Source organism: Pimephales promelas, chromosome 21, assembly GCF_988280905.1.
Source record: "Pimephales promelas chromosome 21, fPimPro1.hap1.1, whole genome shotgun sequence".
Classification (NCBI taxonomy): Eukaryota; Metazoa; Chordata; class Actinopteri; order Cypriniformes; family Leuciscidae; genus Pimephales; species Pimephales promelas.
Genome location: NC_142789.1, coordinates 29,019,552 through 29,044,610, shown reverse-complemented (window position 1 = coordinate 29,044,610; position 25,059 = coordinate 29,019,552). Strand labels below are relative to the sequence as shown.

The window sequence follows — 25,059 nt, the reverse complement described above, 5'->3', positions numbered from 1 at the left end:
TCGAAACAGAAGTTGTGCATGTAAACGTAGCCATTTTGTATGTCTCTCTCATCTATCACACCTCATTCAACTCATGAGCTCATTAGTAGAGACTGCAAGACCTGAAATGGGTGTGTCAGATATAGGGAGACATACAAAATGCTGGTGGTTTGAGAACCACTGACATGGAGCATTTTATATTTTATCATACATCTCATAAACAAACAAATAATAATCTAGATATACTCGGAAGCTGACCCTACTAACAAACTAGTAAATTATTAAACGACCAGTCAACAATCACTGACCCATCCCTAACAGAGCAGGGGTTAAAGAAAAGAGGTTCAGTCATTAACGCATCGAGCCACCAGGAGGATTTAGAGCAGCCGAGACTCAAGGTGTGTGGTCCCACACCCCTGTGTTTATGTAGTTTAGAAAAAGTAAAGATCTCTAAGATTTCCCTGTCAGCTTCATTCAGCGAGCACTTCCACGCTAAACGAGGAGATGCATGAAATCTTTTAAAGCTCCAGAAATGCCCACAGTACACACCTTGTTTCAACGCGAGTTGGTTTAACAGGTCCTGCCAGCACTGGAGGCCACAGGGAAGCGTTCAACGGGAGAGCCATCTGCTCCACGGATGCCTTCCGTTAAACGATTTTTACAGCCGATGATACATGCACAGTCAAATGTAGCATTCATACGGTGGTAGGAAATCCCTTCCGTCAACAAGACCATCAATATCCCTCTTCATGAATTTAATAAACACCCGGCATGCCGAGCATCAGATTACTAACTAGACGACTGTTTGGCTCTGCACCCTGGATGGCAGCTCAATAAATGGCTTTTAACTAAATGAAGAAAATGCAGGTGAAACGTAAAGTTGGTGCACATGGCTGGTGTACACCTAGATTTCAATGTAAGAAAACCTGTGTGGATTTTGGTGACACTCGACTAATGCTGTCAAAATGGAACGGGGAGCAGATGGAGGCGGATGAGACCCACGAGACCCCTGTGGAGCCTGTGCTCATCTCTCGTCTCAGACATTCGTGCAGAATCACACAAATCCAATCAAAAATCAATAACTGGCCGGGTCACAGTGAGCCATGCACCAAAAGAAATTGAAGCATAAAACATCACCTTTTTGCAAGCTATGATTACAATTTGATGAAAAATGTGCTATTAAATCAATGGCATCCTGTATGCATGTATGCATGTACCGGTAGGTATGCATGCATGTATGTATGTATGCATGCATGTATCGGTACGTATGTATGTATACACCGGTATGCATGCATGTATGTATGTATGCATGTATGTATGTACCGGTACGTATGTATGCTTGTATACACTGGTATGTATGCATGTATGTATATATGTACCGGTGTGCATGCATGCATGCATGTATGCATGTACTGGTGTGTATGCATGCATGCATGTATGTATGTACTGGTGTGTATGCATGCATGTATGTATGCATGTACCGGTATGTATTTATGCATGTAGTTAAGAGAACAACTTCAATAACTTAATACTATTTTAATTTTTTTTTATCTTTTTTTAGTATTTAGGTATGGTTTTAATAGAGTCTATAGGGATACCAGACTTACATTTCACTGCTCGTTGTATGAACTATAACTGGTATGTGACAAATAAACTTTGAACTTGAACTTTGTATGCATGCATGTACCAGTATGTATGTAGATCGTAATTAACAGTAAAAGACTGAATAAATCCTATGGTCAAAACCTGTTTATTGGTAACAGCAAGTCCCCTTACTATATACGGTGGAAAAACTGGAATAGATCTAATGTGGCAATTTAATTTCATGCAATTTTACAGTTACATACTGTTAAATATACAGTCATAAAAAAGAACAAGCAAGTTTTACAACTCATAAATTGACATTCCCAGTATACTCTGTGACAGCTCTCATTTGATGGCTTTTCAGTGAAATAACTGATATTATTATTAATAATCATTTTTTTTCTTATCAGTAATGTACATGAAATTCATAAAAAAAAGAACAAAGCAAAAGTAAACCTATAGTTCTTACACAACATCACACATACATTTTATGAACTAAAAACCAAGTGACTGTTAGTCCAAATCATTTCGATGCCATAGATGCTGTAAATGGACCTTACGCTGAATTTCATTTGGAATATTCAGCTAAACCAAAAGACTTAATGGAAAGGCACAGAGCATGATTGTGGCATGTGGTTAGATTATATATGTAAATACTTGCGTTTGCTAAATAACCAAGAAAATAAACATGGGAAATGACAACAACCACAGAAACAATACCAGCGTAAAAGCCCAGATCTGATCCACCACTAATTCACGTCATTCAACATTTGGCATCTAGCAGTCCAACAAACAGCCCACATATCATTTCCTCTGAATAAGCACAGGCAAATCTTGTTTTGGTCAACTGAATCAGTATAATCAGCAGCTGTAAGCCTCAGTTGTCAGAGATTTTATCACATTCTGTGCATGTTTTTATAAATGATAAAGCTGGTAAGCACAACCTCAATGACAATAACACACCAGGTTGAGCGAATGACGGATTAAAAAAAAAAAGTAAAAATATTCAAACAGGACTTACTCTGATCGCCGCCGACCTTCCATGCCATCTGGTAAGAAGAGCTTGATGGTCGACACTATACAGCCATGAGTGACTAATAAGAACAAGAGAAAACCAGGTACATAAACAACAGTGGTCGTACCTAAAAAAACATGCAAATAATTTATTTAATAAGAATTTAAAGAAAGGTACAGGTTATCCCAAACATAAACAAGCCATAAAAATGTTTATAACAAGCAGTAATATGAGATCATCCAAGAAGCAAGACTATCAGCTTTAAAAATGAGTGTGTTTATGATCAGCAAAAACATCCAGAGAAGATTTCCTGGTGTTCTGATGAGACGAAGCCAACTTGTGCCGCAACAATGCTAAGAATTAAAAAGTTTCCAAACTTAACTGGCCTTGCCATTTAAAATACAGCGCTCCTAACGGGTTCTCATTCTTACGTGCTTCCGTTCTGCTATTAAGTAGTGTGTGCTTACATTAGTTTTAAAAGGGTCAGTTACTTTGCATTTGTGTCTGATTGTGAAAGCGTCCCATTGCATGTATTTAAGTTGCAACACATCCAGAAAAGCAATCAACCAGCACTCTTGGGTTTCAAAATTGCATCTCTGCCATTGCCGAAGCTTCAAAAAGTGCAGTTTGTAACAGTTGCATGTGTCAAAGTCTTCAACTTTCAATCGAAGGTGTCCTCTATTACACTATAAAGAAACAAGCCCCAAATTAACACTCTACAAGTCATTTGTAGAAATGTTATTGACATTATGCAAGAGCTGCATCGGTCACAGTCTGCAATTGTCTGTGATGCTTGAATATTAGTAAAAACAACCATTTTAATAATAATAAAAAATTATTTCTATGAAATGTTTTGCTTTTCACAAATTCTGTGTTGTGAATTTTCTAGTATCAAATGAAGACATAACATTTATTTGATCTTTCATATGAAATTAAACTTTTTTTGCTAACACAATTGAGCTTTATACAGTTAAAATGAGAAAATAGAGGAAAAAGTGTGATTATTCCTTAAAAAATATTTTTTTATGATCTATTATTAGTGTTAGTATTATATTATAATTAAAATGAGACAGCTAAATTGTAATGTACTGCAGTAACATATTATCAAGTTTACTTTTATTTTGATGGGTTGTGGTGAAGACAGTGATAATGATGTAACGATAGTTTTTCTTAAATGAAACTGAAAAATGCTGATGAATTCAGTGACTCAGAGCGGCTCTTCATGTTCTCACAGTGTTGTAGTCGAGACCACCTCACTCGAGTCGACACCGAGACCAGAGAGAGTCGAGTCCGAGTCAAGACCGAGTCCATAGTGAGTCGAGTCCGAGTCGAGACCGAGACCAGTGAGGGTTGATTACCTAATTTACTTTTATTTACTTAGAGAAATCTTTTTTTTTTTTTTTACTGAATTTACTTAGAGTTTAAAAAATATGATCAGTTTAGGGTAAAAAAGGCCACATAGTAGGTGGTGTTAAAAGTAATTTTATTACAATTTGTCATGCGCAGTTGAAAATCTAGAAAATCACCAATCACTGGGCGTGTCAATCAATTTAAAGAAATATTTTATTAACATACATTAATAATCATGAAAAATATTTTTAATTGAACTCGAGTGGATTTGGGAATAATTCCGAGTCCTAAAAAAAAATGTTCGAGTACGAGTCAATTCCGAGTCCAAATGGACACGAGTCCATGACAAGACCAAGACCATTAAAATATGGTCTCGAGACTCGAGTACTACAACACTGTGTTCTCATGTAGTGAGACTGCAGAGTCTGAAAAACACAGCTAGTGTCACGCGTGCTTCAGTGCGTGCGTGTGTGTGTGTGTGTGTGGGGTACATGAAACCACACGTCTGTGCCACTCATTCACACAGAACATGCAGGATTTGTATTTAAATAGTATTACTCTCGCACCCAGATGCGTTCTCAGGTACCGAAATTTATCACAGATTGATTTAATGTGAATCAGTACTCGGTAGTATCGACTTAATTTGGTCGGTGCCATTAAAAGTACCGAGTTCGGTACAGACAAACACACATTTCACTTTCACCACTAATGCAAACAGGCTTTCCTCACCTTTCCGGGTATTCTCGGTCACATCCACCCCAAACTGAATGATGTCACCGGAGAGCACCTCACAGGGAGGGCTCTCCTCCGACCCCCGGCTCAGACGCTGGCTGTTGATGAAGGTGCCATTGCTGCTTTTGGTGTCCTGGAGATAAAACTGTAAACAGAGGAGAGACGGAAAGATTACAGATGTGATCAGATTTAGCACTAGACTGAAAGTGTGCAGAACAAATGTGCAAGACGAAAGAGAGCAATGTTAAAAAGGAGGAAGTGCTCGAGCTAAAGAGGTGAAACCATTTAATGCAACGCACAGTTTAGAAAGGTCGACAGGTTCATTGTTACAATGCAGATTATAAACACATTTTTAAGGCAGTAGCAAAACTTAAAAACTATCATTTAACTAGATAGGTAATAATACACGTATCACCCCAGTTAAAAAAAAAATGGTTTTAGGAAATTGAAATAAAAAAAAAATTAAATGGATAAAACACTGAAATTAGTTTAAATAAATTGAATTAAAATATTTAAAGAGTCCTTAAATGTTTTTTTGTGATCAATTATTTATTCAATTTCTTACAATCATACTTTACACACTAGAGAGGGAAACATTTTCACAGGAGAGAAATAGGCTAACCATCATTACCAGTATAACAGAAGCACATAATATTGCTTGTTCAGATGCCAGTATCTCTTCTCCTCACCATATCCTACCCAACCCAAACCCACCCTCCAGCCCCTAGCTAGATTCGCTCAAGGTATGAGCAACACACACAAAAAAAAAAAAAAAAAAAAAAAAAAAAAAAAACATACTCGACACTCTAAGACATCCACACACATACATATCAGCCCTTTCCCATTGCCACCCGTCCATCCTACCTCATCGTAAAAACCACAAAAATCCACAAAACATCATAAAACACAAAGCAGAACACCGGACATTGAAAGAATTCAGGCCTCCTCCTTCATATTATAGGAACCACATAGGTCAATACAATATTTGAGTAATAATTACATAACAAAACCAAACATTACATTGAATGCAAATTCCCCACATAAATAAAATAAATAAATAAATAATAATAAAAAAAAAAATAAAAAAAATAAAAAAAATGACTTATCTACATTTCATTTATTATTTCTAATAGCTCTAACCAGCAATCAATATTAAAGGATTTTGTAAAATGTAAACGTGCTGTAGAAAGCTCTAGTTGAGCAATTTCCCGGTAAGAAGATAACCATTTACTCATTAACAATGTATGTGGTGGTTTCCAGCGACAAACTATCATTTTTTTAGCGGCTGTCAAACCAGCCAAGAGAAGACGTCTGTTATTAATAGTTAAATTTAAAGACGATGTATCATTGAGCAGAAACAAACATGGTGAAAGAGGAATGGGTCTTTTCAAAATACTTGACAAAATAGATGAAATACTATGCCAAAAACTATTGACCTCTGGACACTGCCACACCATATGGTAATAAGTAGCAATTGTATTGTCTGAGCAAAAATCACAAAATGGGTTGTCTCTAAGTTTCATTTGCTGTAATCTTCGTGGGGTTAAGTAAAATCTATGAATCAATCTGTAATGTATCATTTGATGGTCAGGGTTTCTAGATGATAAAGAGATATTTGACCAAACCGCACCCCAATCTAGATCCTCAGAAATGTCGATATCGGTCTTCCAGAGTCTAAAAAGAGATAAAGGCTTATAAGAAGCTGTAATTATAAACTTGTATACCTCTGAGACGATACCTTTAATTTTACCCTTAGTGGCACAGATTTCGTGAAGGGGATGATTCCCCAACTTAATACCCCAAGGAACGCCCTGAGCGCACATTGCTGTGCGTAATTGTAAATAAAAAAAAAAAGAAGTGCCCGGTAAGTTATATGCTTTCTTCAAGTCATGGAATGCACGGAGACCTTGTTCCCCTATGATATCATTGAGGACACAAACCCCTCTATTGCTCCACTGAGGGAACACAATCGGTTTCTTCTCAATTAGAAGTAAATGATTGTTGAAAATAGGAGATTGGGCAACAAATGTGTTTGGGATTTTAGCAAATCGGTGTACTTTATGCCATACTGTAAAAAAATAAGAAATTATTGGCCCAAAATTACGTTTAACTGTACTAAGGGGTATATTAGAAAATACCAAACTAGACAGGCAATATGGATAAGTTAAGCGTTCTTCAATTGGACGCCATGAGACCAAAATTTCTGGATTCCTCCATATAGCAAGTGAGCGCAGAACAAAACTCCAGGAATACCACTCAAAATTGGGCAAATTAATGCCTCCTGATGATCTATGTCTTTGTAGAGTAGATGCTTTAATTCTGGGTTTTTTCCTATTCCATAAATAAAGACTAATGATTGAGTGAAGCTTCTTCCAGTAACCACCCGGTGGAGCTAGGGGGATCATACTACTCACAAAATTAACACGAGGCAAAATGTTCATCTTAATAACTGAAATTCTTGACTGAAAAGAAGTAGGGAGCATCACCCATCTATTCAAATCACCCTCCACATTCTTTAGAACTTTATTATAATTATCAGCAGTTAACAAGTTGAGTGAGGGACTGATGGACACTCCTAAATATGTAAAGCTACTAACAACTGGAATATTAAACAGTGGTATTTGGTCATCCAGTCCCCCCAACAGCATTAAAGCCGATTTTGTCCAGTTTATTTTGTAACCTGAAATACTGCTGAAGTTCTCAAAAATTTTAAAAAGATGTGGAAGGGTTCTAGAAGGATTCTTTGTGAAAATCAAAATGTCGTCTGCATACAAAGAAATGCAATGTAGTGTATCTTGAATAATAATTGGTTCCAAAGCCTCCGACTGCCGTATTGCCTGGGCAACAGGTTCCAAAGATAAAGTAAATAAAAGTGGCGATAGAGGGCAACCCTGACGAGACGATCTTGAAACTGGAAACCTAGCTGAACAGTTGCTGCCTGTTATGACGACTGCAGAGGGGTTGGTATACAACAACTTTATCATAGAGATAAAACTATCACCAAAACCCATAGCCCGAAGAACAGACCACAGGTAACCCCATTCCAGCCGATCAAAAGCCTTCTCGGCATCTAAAGAGACAATGGCATTTTGATCTTCTGAATTGGAAGCAAAGTCTATGATATGAAGCAAGCGACGGACATTATCCGATGCTAATCTAGACTTGATGAACCCAGTTTGGTCATGATGAACCAAGTAAGTCATATATCGTTCTAAGCGTGTAGCTAAAACCTTGGCATATAGCTTGACTTCACAATTCAGAAGACTTAGTGGCCTATAGGAAGAGCAGTCGTCCGGTGGCTTGTCCTTCTTAAGTAATAGAGATATTATTGCAACATTTGAGCTAGCAGAGAAAGAGCCTCTATCAATAGAGAAGTTTAGCATATTCAACAATAAAGGACCAAGCTGAGGCCAATAAGTCTCAAACAGTTCTGGTGGTATACCGTCCAGGCCCGGAGACTTGCCTTTATTCATTGCCTTAATAGCTAAACTCAATTCTTCTAACTGAATTGGTGCCTCTAGGGAGCAAACAGCCTCAGGAGGCAATTTAGGTAGATGTAAAGATTTAAAAAAATCAGAACAGGCTCTATCATCATGATGCACCTCTGACGTATAGAGATTTTGATAGAATAATTGAAAAGTGCTATTGATGCATTCCGGGTCAGATGTTATATCCCCCTGTTGAGTCCTTATAGCTGGTATCTTTGCTAGATCATCATTTTTCCTTAATTTATAAGCGAGCAGACGGCCGGGACGAGCACTGTTACAGTAGTGATTTTGCCTAGTACGATGAATATTAAATTCTGCTTCCCTTATTAGCAAGCTGCTAAGTTCATTGACTAATTTCTGTCGGTTACAAATATTTTCCGAAGAGGGATTGCTTAGAATTTCTTGTTCAAGAGCTGCAATTTCTGATTCCAAGCAATTTATTTGATGTTTTTTAGATGTATTAATATGGGATGCAAAAGAAATAGTTTTATTCCTGATGCACCCTTTAACCGCATCCCACAGCACTCGTGGGTCATCAACTGAAGGGCCATTTATTTTAATAAATTCCTCCAGCTCCGCCTCCAGCTCACGTATAAAAATATTGTTCTGGAGCAGAGATGTGTTAAAACGCCAACGAACTGCCCTGGATTGAGCAGCTTTTAATGAAAAACTACATGAGACAATCCTATGATCGGACAAAGCCATTGGGATCATTTCGGTGCTGGAAATGACATTGAAGAGAGTTTTGGATGAGAAGATGTAATCTATTCTAGAAAAAGATTTATGGCGAGATGAGAAAAAGGAAAATTCTCTAGAAGAAGGATTCATCATCCGCCAAGTATCAATCACTCCAAAATCAGTAGACAATTTCTTCAATGCAATAGATGCTAATCGCTGATCTCTGCTCTCTACTGCCCCTGTTCTATCAATATCATGAAGCCATACAGCATTGAAGTCGCCTCCTATCAAGAGCTGGAACTCTGGAAGATCCATTAAAATAGAGGCCAATGAATTATAAAAGTGCTGATCAAAGCAATTTGGAGCATAAACGCTCATCAGTGCAATTTTAATACCATTATACACTATTTTGCAAAATGTAATTCGACCGTCATCGGATCCCCCTGTGCCCAGAATTGTATAATTTAAGTCACATTTTGCAGCTATGAGAACACCTTTGCTCTTCTTAATATAGCATGAGGAAGCGACCACATGGTAGTGTTTATTCTTGAATCTATGTACATCAGCTACAAGTAAATGCGACTCTTGAATAAAAGCAAAATGAATATTCTTTCTGTAAAGAAGCTTCAGGGTGCTTATACGCTTCTGGGGAGTCCTTAAATGTTAAATAAAATGTCAAAAGCACATAACATACAATTATTAAAACTTACATTTAAAATGGAAAGTGTAAATATAAAAATAAGAGGTGGTTCAAAATATTAAACGCTATAAAACAAAAAAACTGAAACAACATTCAGTACTTAAATTGAAAATATAAATGTAAGCTTTAATATTTGTAAGAGAAACTAATGACAAAAGCACATTATAAAATTAAAATGAAATACAAAATATTAATAAATACTAAAATACCAATGTAATTGCTTACTACTGTGATCAAAGTTGACCCAAAGGCACTGAAAAGTATCCTCTACACATTAGATACAGATTTGCTTTGGCTGCTTAAAATAACCAATACCGTAGCTAGGAAGAAATCAAGTGCTGAGCTGACCAGGCAAGCCCTCAACTCGTTTACTCTGCAGCGTACAACATCCCTGATCGGCTACACGCATACTAAACACAAGCAGAGGCTTTGTGCCCATAATTTTCACTCTGTTCAACTGCTTCTGAATGTCTCTGCGTTTAGCTGGATGAATAGATTCACTGTCAAGCACGACTACATTAAGAGTGACATTCATTTACACCCACCGCCAGCATCCCACATCACGTGTCACTATGTGGGCACCACAGTTAACAGGTTCGTCAGGTTAAGCCATAGGATGAATGCGGTCTCCTTCGATACAATGAAATCAAGGTTGCGCGAGATTAAGAACTACAAACCTGTCTTTGAGGACACAGCTCACGCGAAGAACATTTTTACCCCTACTTCACATCACGCTACTGACTGGCTGTATGATTGAGCCAGTCGAGCAGCATCTCATCCTCCATCATAACGGGAGTGAAATGTGAGATCTGTGTTGGAGACCGCATGGCATTGGTGATGCGTCTGTGAATAAGCAACCAGCTCATTTAGAGAAAACACAAGATTCGCTCTCATGTGCATATCGGACGGTTTTGATTCAGAAATGCATTACACTTTATGCATGAAATATCGAAATGCCACATATCATGACATGCATATCGCAACGGCTTTTAATACTTCAAAAGATTACAAAAAGTCCAAATTTTAGGTAGACGCAGGCAGCAGAGAGTAGACTGGACACATACACAAGTTATCGCATTTTTCTTCAATATTATGCAACCCTAATACAAAATCTTTAAGCCAGGTAACAGAAACGTAATGCATCCAGAAGCAGAATGTGTGAATGCATCGGCTGGATCCCAATATAGCGGGATGCTATGTTCGGACCTTCAACTTTGCTTTGTGACTTTAAACACCCAGAATTACTAGGTGTACAAGCAAATGAGAAAGAATGGAGAAGCACAAATGACACTGCATATTCCCTCCTATTTCCTCTTTCTAACCGTTGTTCTGGCTGTATTCTGAGGTTATTGTGGTTACTACGTTTACATTTGTTCAGTTTTTCAAACGACCGTAATGTTAACAATAATGCAATAATGTTAACAACTTTTTTTTCATGGTTCATATCAGGTTAATGTTTTTCAGTAAACAGTCTTGAACCAAAAAAAAAAAAATACTTCAATTAGATTGAACAACATCTATTGATAAATTAAGGGTTATTTAAATGAACATTTAAATACAGGAAATATAAAAACATTTATGCACTATGCAGGGATTGCCAAAACAAATTGTAAGCCAAACCTCTTTGGCATAAAGCATTTTATTGACATATACCCTGAGATTTAATTCTTTCCAAATAGAAATTTAAGTCATCTGGTGAAACTGTTTTCATAACGCAATATAGCAGAAAAACTAAATATACGAATGTCAGATTTTTCCTAAATCGTGCAACCCTGTTTTCAAATCATGCTTTTCATTTTTCAACCTTCCTTACTTGGTATTATAAAACGGTTAGTTCCAATCCTTGATTCTGATTGGTCAATAGCTGTGCTTTATTCACGATAAAACACGTCTATGACCACTTCACCCAACGGTTCTATTTATCACTGCGCAACACTGCGCAACACTGCAACACTGATAACCGATATCAATAGGGTTGGCCGATACCGATATTAATAGGGTTGGCCGATACCGGTATTAATAGGGTTGGCCGATACCTATATTAATAGGGTTGCCCGATACCGATAACCGATATTAATAGGGTTGGCCGATACCGTTAACCGATATTAATAGGGTTGGCCGATACCGTTAACCGATATTAATAGGGTTGGCCGATACCGTTAACCGATATTAATAGGGATCCGCTTCACGTCGTGCCTAACAACCCCCTTCAGCCGTTACTTATTCACGATACAGCACAGCCTCTCGTACCTTATTGCTTACGTGTAAAATACATGGTGTCATATAATTATAGTCAAGCGGTAGCAGTTTGAGGAGGAACTTCAGCTTCCCTTCATTAATCAACAGCTGGCGTGTCAAATATTCATTTAATAAACTGGGACACCATCACTTAAGCACCTGCACATGTCACAGTGACTGTCTACTACCCAGGGGGTGAGTGAAAAAGAGAGATATAGTGTGAGGGAATAGACCAAGAGAGAGAGAGAGCGCTCATTTTTTATGTCAGGGATTCGCCCCCACATCCCATCGTCAAAGATCACATTAGCATTCCAGCAAAGAGACACCAGCCTTCTGTCTCTGAAGGCCTCAACAGCAGCGCCAACTCAAATCTGATGTGAACTTATTCAGCACAGCTCAAACAGGTGTCAGTATTACTGAGAACAGCGTGAAGGTCATCATTTATCCTATAAGAAATCTGCTTATACTCTACCCAATTATTAACATGGTCAAATGTGAGTCCTTGTGCAGAGGAACTATTTTCAGTGCAGGTTTTATATAAGCTCTTCAGAAAGGCACTATTACCCTGAGCAAAAAAGTGCCGAGAAGATTTGTGCAATTAACACTTCCAAGACTGATAATTAAAAGGAAAGGGGATCATCAGCTTCAGTTCTGCTGCTAGAATGGTTTAACAAAGACATTTTTACTCTAGTTGGATGTTTATGCACACATACAGGCATACAAGAGCCCGACCGATAAAGGATTTTGAAGGCCGATACCGATACAAATATTTTTGGGTTTTAAAATCCGATATTCCGATATATCGGCCAATATTTTATTTATTTATTTTATTTATTTATTTAAACTGGACATGATAGTCACAAATTTTGTCATGCTTATTTGAGTTAAGAGAACTGAAGGGGATGATCTTTTAATTGTTATTCAAGCAACGTATGTATCGTGAACAATTCAACGAGTGTTGCCAACAGGAACGGTGTAGAGCGCCCTCTGGTGGGCAAACTATACAACTCCAACACTCAAGACATGGTTCAAGCGTGTTTCGTCTGTTTTTATGTTATTTTTTAAATATTCATTTATCGGCCATTATAAGTGCCGATACCGATAGTTTGGAAAATGCCTAATATCGGCCGGCCGATATATCGGTCTGGCTCTATGTACAACTTTATTAAAATTAAATATGTAATATAAAATGTTAGAAATTAAAATGAGTTAATATTTGAAAAAAGTGATAAAACAGCATTCTCAAAAAAGTAAACAATTGCTTAAAGTTTTTGAAAGCAAGTGTCCAGTGTCTGCAAAGCACATTTGTAAATAATATAACAGACTGCACACTAATCTAGTCTCGAATCTCCAAACATAGCGTCATATAGGGCTGGGCGATATATCGAATATGTACGATGTATCGTTATATTTTTTGAAACGATATGGAATGAGGCAATACCGTTTATATCGATACAGTAGTTTGATATGAGCACATCTGAAAAATAGCGGAGTTTGCAGTGTGAGCTGCTGCAGTGAAAGTAGCTAGGCTACGTAGTACAATTTGTCCTAAACATGACACAAGCTTTAATTGCGTCAAAATCACTTTGATATAGTTAACAAGTTTAAGGCAGCTTGCCGCCCTGTCAAATGCTCTGACAGACACTGTTGCTGACTGACAGATATACTTGCGCTGTTTAATGCGTTTGAGATGTGGTGCTTTCCTCAGTGCTCAACTTACATTTCACATATTCTCCATCTGTAAATGTTAGAAAGTAAAGCAAATATGTCCATTTCACAACAAATATGTCCATGTCAGAAGAGGACGAGCTTCTGCAAGTGAATCTCCGCTAAAATTAATGCTTCCTTGAACGAGCGCCGGCGCACGCATGCGCGTGAATAGTACTACGTAGTACGCAATAATTCTGACTAAAATAAACATATTGCTAAAATATTTGTTGTTGGAGAAAATAAATGTGCCATATGTGGAATTTTAAACCTACAAGTATATATTTTTAATGAAAGTGAAAGTGATTATAATGGGGTAATCAAATGCAGGCTAATATAATTAGTTTGTGCTTTTGTTTTTGTTTTTATTTTCATTTTTAGTTTAGCTTTTAGTCAATATAAAAACAAAAGCTTTTTGCACATAATATATTGCATAGCCTATATTATATTTGTTTCCATATCCTTCAATATCAACATTGTTTGTAGGATATCATTGGGCCGAATGTGAATATACTGTATATATATATATATATATTTTTTTTTTTTTTAATATAAAGATTTTCTTTATCTAAATAGAAAACGTAGAAAGTACCGAGATATATATCGTATATCGCCATTTGACCAAAAAATATCGAGATATGATTTTTTGGCCATATCGCCCAGCCCTAGCGTCATATAGTATAAACAGCACAAACTCTAAAATATTGGAACAGCATGTTAATGTTTATTTCTGACACACGTCGACTGTGCAATCTCATTTTTTATTACAAGGACATTCAGTGAAATCCATTACCGTTTTACTGAAAATAGTACACAATATGGCCGGACGATAAGTGATATCAAGATTGGTTTCGTCTGATACACTGACTCACACACACACGTGACGCTCATTGTGTTTTCAGCATCTGCCGTCTCAATATACGAGGACATTAACACATGAACTTTATCTCTAGAGCTGCTCTGAGAGTCACTTCACAAGCTTTTCACCGTTTCATTTGAGAAAAACTATCTGAAACTAAACCTGAAAGATCGTCACTACAAACCATCCAAATAAAGAGGTCAGTTCAGCTTCGAGAAATTAAGAGAGAATTATATCACTACTGTATAGTAAAATGTACTTCTTAAAATAATAATACTGATATTTCCAAGGCATATCATACACCCAAGACATTTTAGCCATGTTTTAAATTTATACAGTACGGTTGTGCAGCATCTTATTTGACAACAAATACAATTTTATCATTTTAACAAATAAAAAAAGTAACTTGTAAATTAAGTGTTATTTTTCATTTGATTACATTTTAAAAGCTTCATTTATTATAAATCATAAAACAGAATTCCAAAAAAATAAGTGAAAAAAAGAATTTAGGGGAAAATAAAACATTTCATAGGGGCCTAAATTAAAAGTTAGCTACTCCGTGGACAAGTTTACATTACATTCATTCTCAAGATCGAACAAATGTGGAAATATTTCTTTCCCCGTTAATAGTAAATTAATATTGTGATGAATATCGATATCGTATGACAATCGTGATTATGTTTTTGGCCATATCGCTCAGCCCTAGAACAAAAGCTCACATCATGATGTCCGTGTAAATCTTCCTTTGCCATATCAGCCACAAGATTTATTCCTTGAGAACAACTCTCAGAGCCAACACTGAGAGTTTGAAGGAATGCAGAGTTTAAGCTTCAAAAGCAAGTCTACACCTAAATCATTCCTACCTGAGGAGAGCTCCATCCAGGGATGGGAAACAAACAGCCTGACTGAGGAAATTAACATTGATCGGTACAGCCAGTGTAAAGCAGGTCAGCTATAGCGAAGACTCTAACACGCTAAGCTTGGTTGCTTACTAATCAGCAGGTCAGGCAATAAAGCAACCTTAACCTTAATCCTGAAGTATCCTCAAATCAATAAGAACCTGGAAAGATTCAATCTTTTCACTCAAGCTGGAAGGGTGATGGATGTAAACATTATTTTCACACGGAAAACAAATGGAAAATTGCTTGCGGTGAGAAATTTTGCAGACATTATGTAATGACCTGAATGAATGAAAGATACTTAGCTACTGCAGCAAAGACATCATTACCATAAACAGATAAAGACAAACTATTCAGTATATTCTCTGAACATTCGATCAGACCCAGTGGAGATTTAAAATTCACTACCGGAGCAGAATGACTCAACCCTAAGTGGGGTTTAAGATTTCAAAAGGCTGTGTGTGTGAGAGTGAGTGCTTTCCCTGGAAAACCTGAAGTCATCTCAAATGACGAACCCCCTTTCCCTGCCTTGTCAAGACACCATCTATCGTAGAGCGGTTTCATTCACAGTATTTCAACATTGGTCAAATAGTAAAATACATCAGTGTTAAGGCCTGTTCACACCGATATTCACCGACGTTTAACGCCTCGTGACTAAACAAAGGGCGCCAATGTGAGTGTGCACACCTACGCGGAAATCCCATTGAAAATGTACGGCCCTTTACAGTATTACACAGCATTTTAGAGACAGTTTTTTGTTTTCCGACAAAAAAATGACAATATGAAAAGGACGCCTCATGGCATTAACTGTACTATAGCATTATGTTTGCAATATTTTGGGAACATGCAAAGTTCAAATGCAGTGATTTTAGAGATCGCAAGCAAAGGGTTTGGATGAAAACATGAGGATTTGTAAAGTAAATTAACCCTTATGCTGCATTAGGGACATTTTTGGTCTTTTGCAGTTTAATTTCTTTGACCATTTTGGCTGTTTTAATGCAAATGGTATGAAATTTGGCAAAATTGTGACTTTTTGGATACATGTAAAAAATGTGATCCCATTTTGCAAAATATGTATAACACACACTGTGTAGATCAAATAGTAACACTCAGCACCATAAAGACCAAAAATGGCCCATTGAAACCCATTAAAACGTTGTTTAAATCTGAGGCTGTCAGTAATACATGAAACATGATTTTTGCACAAACATCCTTTCATTTTGAAGCAAAAGCATTATATTTGCATTATATAGTGTATTCCACCAGATGACGTCACTACATATTTATTCCCTATGGGTGGAAATGCACCTTATTTTAGGCAATAGGCAATGTTTAATAGGTGGCCATTTTTGGTCTCTAACGCGCTAAGTGGGATTTTTTGCAAAGTGGGACTGTGATAATCCAAATCTAAAGTTTTCTCTTTGCATTTAGTTTATTGAAAATAATTGAATTTTTGTGTTTTTTCCTCTTATACAAATCGATGGTTTCGCAAACAAAACTGGTAATTAAAGGGTTAAAATCCTGAAATTGAACACATTTTTGGTAGTTATGATGAGGACTGATGCTGGTTAAAAGATTTAACTTGGTAAAAGTGGAAAATAATAATAATATATAATATTTTAGGCAATGTTTAATATGTGGCCATTTTTGGTCCTTAATGCACTCAACGGTGTTAAAAATCTAATGCAGAACAAGGGTTAAGTGTATATCACAAAAAAAGCTTGATACATAAATTGCAGTGTGAGCATACAATCTGCATACCAACAAATAGACAGGGTGGATAAAGTGGACTTTACAAGCACGGTACAAGTATTCAAGAGCTTTGTGTGGTGTCGAAAACTTTGCATTTAAGAGATTATGACAGGATGAATTTAGATAACATATGATCCAATTAAGATGTCTCACAATTAATGCTATCATTACTTGTGTTGACAAGATCTCATTAGATTACAGCACTCACACAAGTTTTTTTTTTTCCAGATAGAGGCCTATGATTGGTTGGTGGTTCGCATCTTATGTGTCTGCAAATAGAAGTTACTGCAGAGATTTGATGTTTTTGTGAAAACAGTCTGAATTATTTATTAGAAAACGTTGCTGAAAAAGGACATTACATCACGCAGCAAATTAGTATATGCAACCAAAATTCACCACTGTGAATAAGATAGTTTACCATATTACAGACTATGAGTGTCATTACAGAATTGGCTGAGGGTGTACTTTACTTTGTACCTCAAGACATTTTTATTATATCAGTATTATCTGAGCATTGATGAAACTAGTGTGTACTTTAGTCAGATACTAGGCCAGAACTGCATGGACACCCATCTGAGCCTGGTTTCTCCCAAAGTTTTTCCACCTGGAGTTTGGGTTCCTTGCCACTGTCGCTTAGTTGGGGACACTTAATATTCAAAAATACTACTTTGCTGTATGAGAACTGAACTGAGCTGGATGATGACATATTACTTTGCAGAACTGCTTTTTAGATGAACTACGCTAATTTAATAATTTATGATCTTTACAACACTAAGTCAACACTGAACTGACAGCTAAACAACAGCCAAAATGCATAATTTACATGATATCCCTGTAAAGCTGCTATGAAACAATCTGTATTACATAAATCACTCTAATTTACTATCTGTCCCTAAAACTAGACTTAAAAATAGGGGTGATCGACCGTGCATTTCATCGGCCCTAAGATATGGAATAGCCGGCTTACAACATTGAAAAAAAATTTTTTTCAATAGTTTTTAATATATCGTGATTTTTATTATTTTTTTTTTTTTATTGTTTGTTTTCTTGGCCTTGTAAAGCATTTTGGTCAACATAAGTTGTTTTTAAATGTACTATACAAATAAAATTTGTATTGTAAATTTGTAAAGCAATATACAGGTGAAATTCAAAAAATTAGAATATCGTGCAAAAGTTCATTTATTTCAGTAATTCAACTTAAAAGGTGAAACTTATATATTATATAGACTCATTACAGTCAAAGTGAGATATTTTAAGCCTTTATTTGTTATAGTTTTGATGATTATGGCTATGAAAACCTTTTCATAATATTCTAATTTTGACTTTGGGGTTTTCGTAAGCCATAATCATCAAATGTATAACAAATAAAGGCTGCATGTAATGAGTCTATATAATATATTAGTTTCACCTTTTAAGTTGAATTAGTGAAATAAAAGAACTTTTGCACGATATTCTAATTTTTCGAGTTTCACTTATATATCATTAAAGGTGACTTGAGAAGAGAGACGGCGTCCTGTACAGCAGCTCAATAGCTAAAGTCAGCTGCTAGACAGTTGTCCTCGACTTGGTGCTTCCTATAATAACAACAGACTGTAAAAACGGGGTGCAAATGGAATCAGACTATTTTAAGACTCGACAGCAGAACTCACACTTTGACAGAAAATATGCAACAGCCTGCAGCTAAAAATGCTAAAGGCACATATGCAAATATGGAGGAAATGATCAGCAACAGACTATTGGAGAGAAACACAATTAAATGAAACCATAAGAGACTTAAAGTTCAAAAGGAAAACCCTTGAGATATATATCAGGCACATGCACAAAAACAGCAAAAAGCTGAATTTACTATTATATGAGATCATTCATATGTGCGACCAATAAAATTAATACTTATCGGTAATAATAGCGTAGATGAAATGACTTTTTCCAAGCAATGAATAATTGATCAGTGGTGTGACCAACATCACATGAATTAGCCAAACTCTCCTCTGGTGTTTCCATAGCATCAGGTAATACTAAAAAAAACCCAACAAATGTAAACAACCTAATTATGATGCATGAATAAATTCAAATTCACAATAAGACAAGCTGATATTTATAGAGTTGCCAGGGATCTTTTTAATTTAGACGGAGCAGATGGTAATATTTACATTTGGATATGGTATTGACATACTTGTACTCAAGATCACCTAAAAACTAACAACCCTAATGATACCAATAACCAGAAAACAGACCACCATGATCTCACATGACTATCTGTACTGATCTAGACTCAGCTCTTGCACTGTCATGATGGCAATGCATGTATAGCGATATACTTGTTTTCATGGTGAAATTATTTTTTTTACATGTTCAAATGGATCTCTCAATCAAGAAAGCAGTTTCAGCATTTAGACGTGGTCACTTCAAGTAAATGTTACTGTTTTTTCAAGCCACATATTTAAACCGTAGTCCTCTCAAATTTAAGTCAGCATAAAGAAGTTTGGGATGCACACGTGTATATAATATATCTATATAGCACAGGAATGGTAGATCAGGTAATCATCCACCACCACATCCAATCCTGACTGTTCACTTGCCAGTAATATTTTAAATGTATTAGTTAGGCAATAAGTTATTTCTGTAGTATCGGAGTACTTAATAGTGCACTTTAAGTAATAAATGGAAAGCAAAGTTACCTATCCCACCACCCCAAAAAATATTTTTTGCTTATATTTTTCTTTCTTACCGCACATGATCCATTGCAAACAGATCAAAGCAAACCTGGGCATTCACAAACTCAAATCAGGAAGGAAAACATAATGAAAAGTGAATTATATTAATTACAAACTGGTCAAACCAGAGCATGGACATTTGGAAAGGATGATAGTCCAGAGTCTGCCAGGACAGTCTATCTCGGAAACACACTGGCTTTATCTTATGGGAGTCTTTTTGCCAGATCCATTAGAAGAAATAGAGTCAGACGTAAGTACAGTCATACAGACTCTATTAGCGGCTGTGCAGCTTTGATTGATGACTATAAATACAAAGCACAATTCTCAGGCACACAGTTGCAATTGCCAGCTTTTCAGTAATGCCCACATGTGTATTACACTGTTTTACAAAGCCAGTGGACAGGTGGTGATATTGGCACTATGTCACACTAGACCAACAATTGGTTGGCCCAGTTTAGAAAGCTTCATCTTGGCACCTCTTTCCGACAGAGACCTTGCCAACAGGAGCAAAGTTTCTTCAGGTCATTCCTGCAATGTCCTAAGTGGACACCTCATCCCTGAGAGGAAATAGACGCTATTGGGATTCTCATTCTTTACACTGTCAATAACAAGAAGCAGCTGATAAAATGTAAGCAACTCAGACCCAGATGTAAATAGATTAAGGGAGTAAAAAAGCACAGCAAATGCAATTAGAAAATCTCTCAACAATTGCAAAATAATTAAAATTTAATTTATTAAACGACAATTACAATGAAGAAATGAATGACATCCACTTCTAATGTCAGAGACATAATGCAAAGTGTTGGGATTGACCAGCAGGAGTGTATTCAGTTCTCCATGAACAGAAATAGAAATTGAACAGTGCTGTAACCAAGAAACATGGATTCAGTTCATGATTTTTGATGTGCGCTAAAAATGTAGTAATGCATTTATGCATTAAAATCAAATGAGATTCGGTCTAGATATCAAACACACTTTAACTTTAAATGTTAATATATAAAACAATAAAACATGGGGTGAATTTTAAGCAAAAACAAATAGGCTTATATTGGAATATATGCTGTTAAAGTTATTAGAATTTCTTTCTCTGACCTTTAGCTTCAAGTAAGGTTCGCAATTACAAAATAAAATTTATTTTGAGCTGCATTTACATTATCAAAGCCTGCGATTCTTTTCAATAAACATTCTTTGGTAATATTTAGCCGATTAGACTTTTTCCGTAAAATCAAATGCTGTTTGTGAAGGGTTAATTGCCTCACCTGGTTTTGTAATGTGCATCACTCCCTTAATTCAAACACCACACCTTAATCTACACGACTGAAGTTAGCAACAACCATAACTGCAATTATTTCACAACAGCTGAGAAATTATACCCAAGAAAGATGGCGGTAAAACTTCACTCAAATACTTCCTCTTCACATGCAAAACACACACACACACTGCCAGACGTACAGAAAACCTCTTTACGCATGCAAACTGTACTAACAACAAATAATAAAGATATCCATACATTTAGGGCTGGGCGATATGGCCAAATAATTATCACAATAAAATGTTTTATCAGTCGATATTGATAATAACCATTACAATTAATGGCAAATCTTTATTTCTTTCAAAGTTAGATTTCCGATCTTGAATGAAATTTGTTGAAACCAGACAGTTAAATGTGTTTTTATAATACTTTTTATTGTCAGAAAACTTGCCAAACAGGTCAACATTTCACAAATCTGAGGTAGAATATTCAAAATATTTATAAATTATAAAATTTTTCATCAAAATATGCACGAGTTAACTTGAATAAAATACGTTTTCAGTCTTTTTTCCTTAAAAGAAATATCTTAATAGAAAAAAATATATATTTCTTAGTTTCCGCAGGTTGATAGTTTGTGTTTCCTGGCTGACTTAAATGACTTGTATCTTCGGCACAGTTAGCAGTGCAGGCTGCAATATTAATAATGTGTTATGTCTCTTAGAAATGCACATTTGACAGTAGCTCGAGTTGGGATACAGATGTATATGTTCATTAACAAACACGCAATGTTCATTAACAGTAAATACGTAAAAGATTTAAACATCATAGTGTAAAATTTGAGTTATTTACATTAACCAATTGTCATCCATTCCATAGTATATCATACATTTAGGCTATAGATCATGAAAACCATTGGTAAAAACCATGCATGCATATAGCACCTCATAACATGGTAAAATGTAACTATAGCCAGAATACATTTAACAGATGCACAAATGCGACGGCTACAAAAAATGCTATAATTATATTCCATTACTCTTTTATACCCGTCTACATAAATATAAAAAAAAAATGATGCATCACATTTCTGCCATAATATTACCATGGTGCAGTTCAGGGGTGGACCGGCCATCTGGAGCACCAGGAGTTTTCCCGGTCAGCGAGTAAACGCATCTGCTCTAGTAAGCGGATAAATGGTCCGTGTGGCGCGGTTCAAATGATTAGCGCCTTTTCATTTCGCTTTTGGTCCATAAGCAATCAAACTTTTTGCTATAATTATATTGAGGAAAATTGTATTGCGATAATTATCGTTTTATCCCCCAGCCCAAAATCTTTCTTTAACCACCCAAAGAAAAACTACAGAGATATTCTGAAAGCAACGAGAAGCTAGCCTACGGGGGAAAACAAGTTATGTGCACCACTTGCACTGTCAAAACGTGTCATCTGAAAGTAGAACACAGTGCATTACCAGCGGCAATAAACCAAAACGCACACTAAGAGCGTGTACCTTGATGTTACAGACATAGTGGAATATGTTCTGCTGCTTTCAACAGGATTATTTTACACTTTCATTCACACACGGCGCTGTGAAAGCCACACTAATGTATGGACCAGGAAGCTGAAAAAACCCTGGGTATCCAATTTCACAAGCCAAACCAGAATTAAAATCCATCATTGTAGATTTTCAACAACACATAGAGGAAAGAAATGCCAGAGCAATGTCTTACTCCAGACCAGCAATGTCACGCATGATAGTCTCAAACAGTTCATCTGAGGCTATAAAAAATGCTCAGTCACCTTTCACGAGAGATGTATGGGTCAACACTAGTGTTTCCCATTCATAGCAGCAGTCTTGGGGACAAAATGAATAAATAACTATTTGTATTTTTGTTATATTCTAATTGTTTGGATTCCTGAAGGAACAGTGTGAATGTAATGTAGACGTAAAACAAAGCTTGAGTCTACATTAAAGGGGTCATCGGATGCAAAATTCACTTTTAAAATGGTGTTTGCATATAAATGTGTCTTTGCAGTGTGTGGTCACACACAACCACCAAACAATGAAAAAAATCAATTCACTCCTTTTTTTAATCCTCAAAAAGTCAAAACTATCAATCAAGCCATTTGAATTTTCTGAGCACTATGATGTCATGTTGCTCTTGCTCCGCCCACGACCACTGACGGACAGTCCTGTATTAGCATATTTCCGCCCCCATTTGTATACGGTCCGCCAAGGCAGAACTTTACTGTCTTGTGTCGACACGCCCCATTGAAAGAGATGGGTGGGATGAGGAGTTGCTCATTAACATTTAAAGAGCACAGAAACGGTCGCCGTGAACACTTTTGAGGAGGTAAAAGGGTGTTGTTTTACACAACTACTGAAGAATTTTAACCAAAGTATGTTACAAACTTTGTCCAAGGGCAAATTGATGCAACGACTATTTAACTGTGTTCAATTTGGACACTGAAAATGGGTTGGATGATTTAAGTTTAAAACGTACAATGTTGAAAATGTTGACATTAGAGAGGCAAAGGTCAACTTGTGTAATTTACTTATTTAAAATAGTTAAAGCATGTTTTAATTGTCTTCAGCCATGGGGCCTGGACCTACTTAGGAGGGCCTCAGCAAACTTCCAACGGCCATGGTATGACTTAAAAGTACTTAATGTATTTTATTTACTATTAACAAACTGAAATAACCGACCTTTATTAATGCTGATTTCAAGTCAGAAGTCAAGAGAAAAGCTTGTTCTCTTATCACATTTAATGCAACGACATACAGACATTAATTGTGGCTTGGAGAATGTAAATATTTTTTGGGTGGGGACCACTGTATGTATATAATCCTAATGTAGACAGTTATGACAACCTGCCAGATAGTGAGAGAGTCTTGTTAAATCAAGACAGCTCGAGGTTCATTTTTCATCCGTGTGTCAAACAAGCAGTTGAATTACGAGGCAATCGGACCTGTTCTGCAACACCTCTGACTTACCTTTCCTGTCTTGTGGTCGAACCACACCAGAGCGTGATTCCTGGACAACACCTTGCAGTCGAAGGTGGCGTTGTTCTGGGCAGGGCGACACCGAGCCACGGAGCGCCCGATCTTGACCGGCTCATCCAGGTAGACATGGCGTTCCTGAAACGGGTGTGAATTCGGGCGGCAGGTGAACACGGCCAGCGCTGAAGGCATTGAGGATGGCTTGGGAGTGTTACTCCAACCAGAGACGAAAGACAGTGTTTCTTGATCCAGACTGACCTGTTGCTCCAATTCACTTTAATGAATTATCAGGAGAGCAATGCACATAGTAATACGACAAAAATATCAACAATCAAGAAAAGACGAGGCTTTTCTGCTAAACCGGCTACATTACGTCCACAAGCCTGTACTTAGACACTATGTAGTTGATTTCTTGCCCCCTTGCGAGACCCCCATGATGCCGAACCAAACCCAATACAGCTGCTCAATTCCATACAAGTCTGTATTTTCTGATGACAGTCCACTACTCGAGCTGTTACACCTCGTACCCTGCACAATTCATCCTCACCCCCCTTAACAAACATAGGCCTGGCGAATAAACAATCGAGTAACACTAATATCCTAATAACCTGTTGGATCAGTTAACCTGTAACGTTACTCCCCCCAAAAATAACAGTCCATTTGCGTTTCTAGATTAAGACGGCAGTGATTTCTAGATTAGCGGGCACAAAACGCACTAATGTGACTGTTAAACCCTAATGAAGATTATTAATGTGAGTGGGTTTGACTGAAGTATGCAAGACAGACCATCAACCCACCACTCAGCTAAACAGAGCAGGCATTCAGTATGAAAACAAAAGCACAAAGACCTAATTAACCCAACATTAAAATGACAAAATTCAATATTAGGTATTGAAAAACGCTCGCGCGGAGGGTGTTTTCTTGCATACGAGAGCGTTAGCTGGCTAACTTCATATTAGCTCGTTAGCTTCGCTGAGGTAACGGTGGCCCTTTATCTTCTGCTTATCAAGCCGCCCGGACTGAAAGTGACTTTATAAATAATTCCAAATGTGGATTTATCCAGTATTGTCTGGTCCGTGGAACTTTCATACGCGGAGAATTTACGTAAATCCCG

The 25,059-nt window shown here is 36.8% G+C and overlaps 1 protein-coding gene across 5 annotated transcripts in view; it reads right to left on the bottom strand.

The window, feature by feature from the left end:
- slmapa (sarcolemma associated protein a) overlaps positions 1-24,767 on the bottom strand; it is a 59,665-nt gene extending 34,898 nt beyond the window's left edge. For all 5 annotated transcript variants that reach the window (XM_039673436.2, XM_039673435.2, XM_039673438.2 and 2 more), the window contains exons 1-3: positions 23,940-24,767; positions 4,658-4,805; positions 2,585-2,657 (exon numbers count right to left, since the gene is read on the bottom strand). In XM_039673436.2, coding sequence (XP_039529370.2) covers positions 2,585-2,657; positions 4,658-4,805; positions 23,940-24,137 — 419 coding nt within the window. In that variant the 5' untranslated portion in view covers positions 24,138-24,767. The remainder of the gene's footprint in view (positions 1-2,584; positions 2,658-4,657; positions 4,806-23,939) is intronic.
- Between the last annotated feature and the right edge of the window lie 292 nt (positions 24,768-25,059).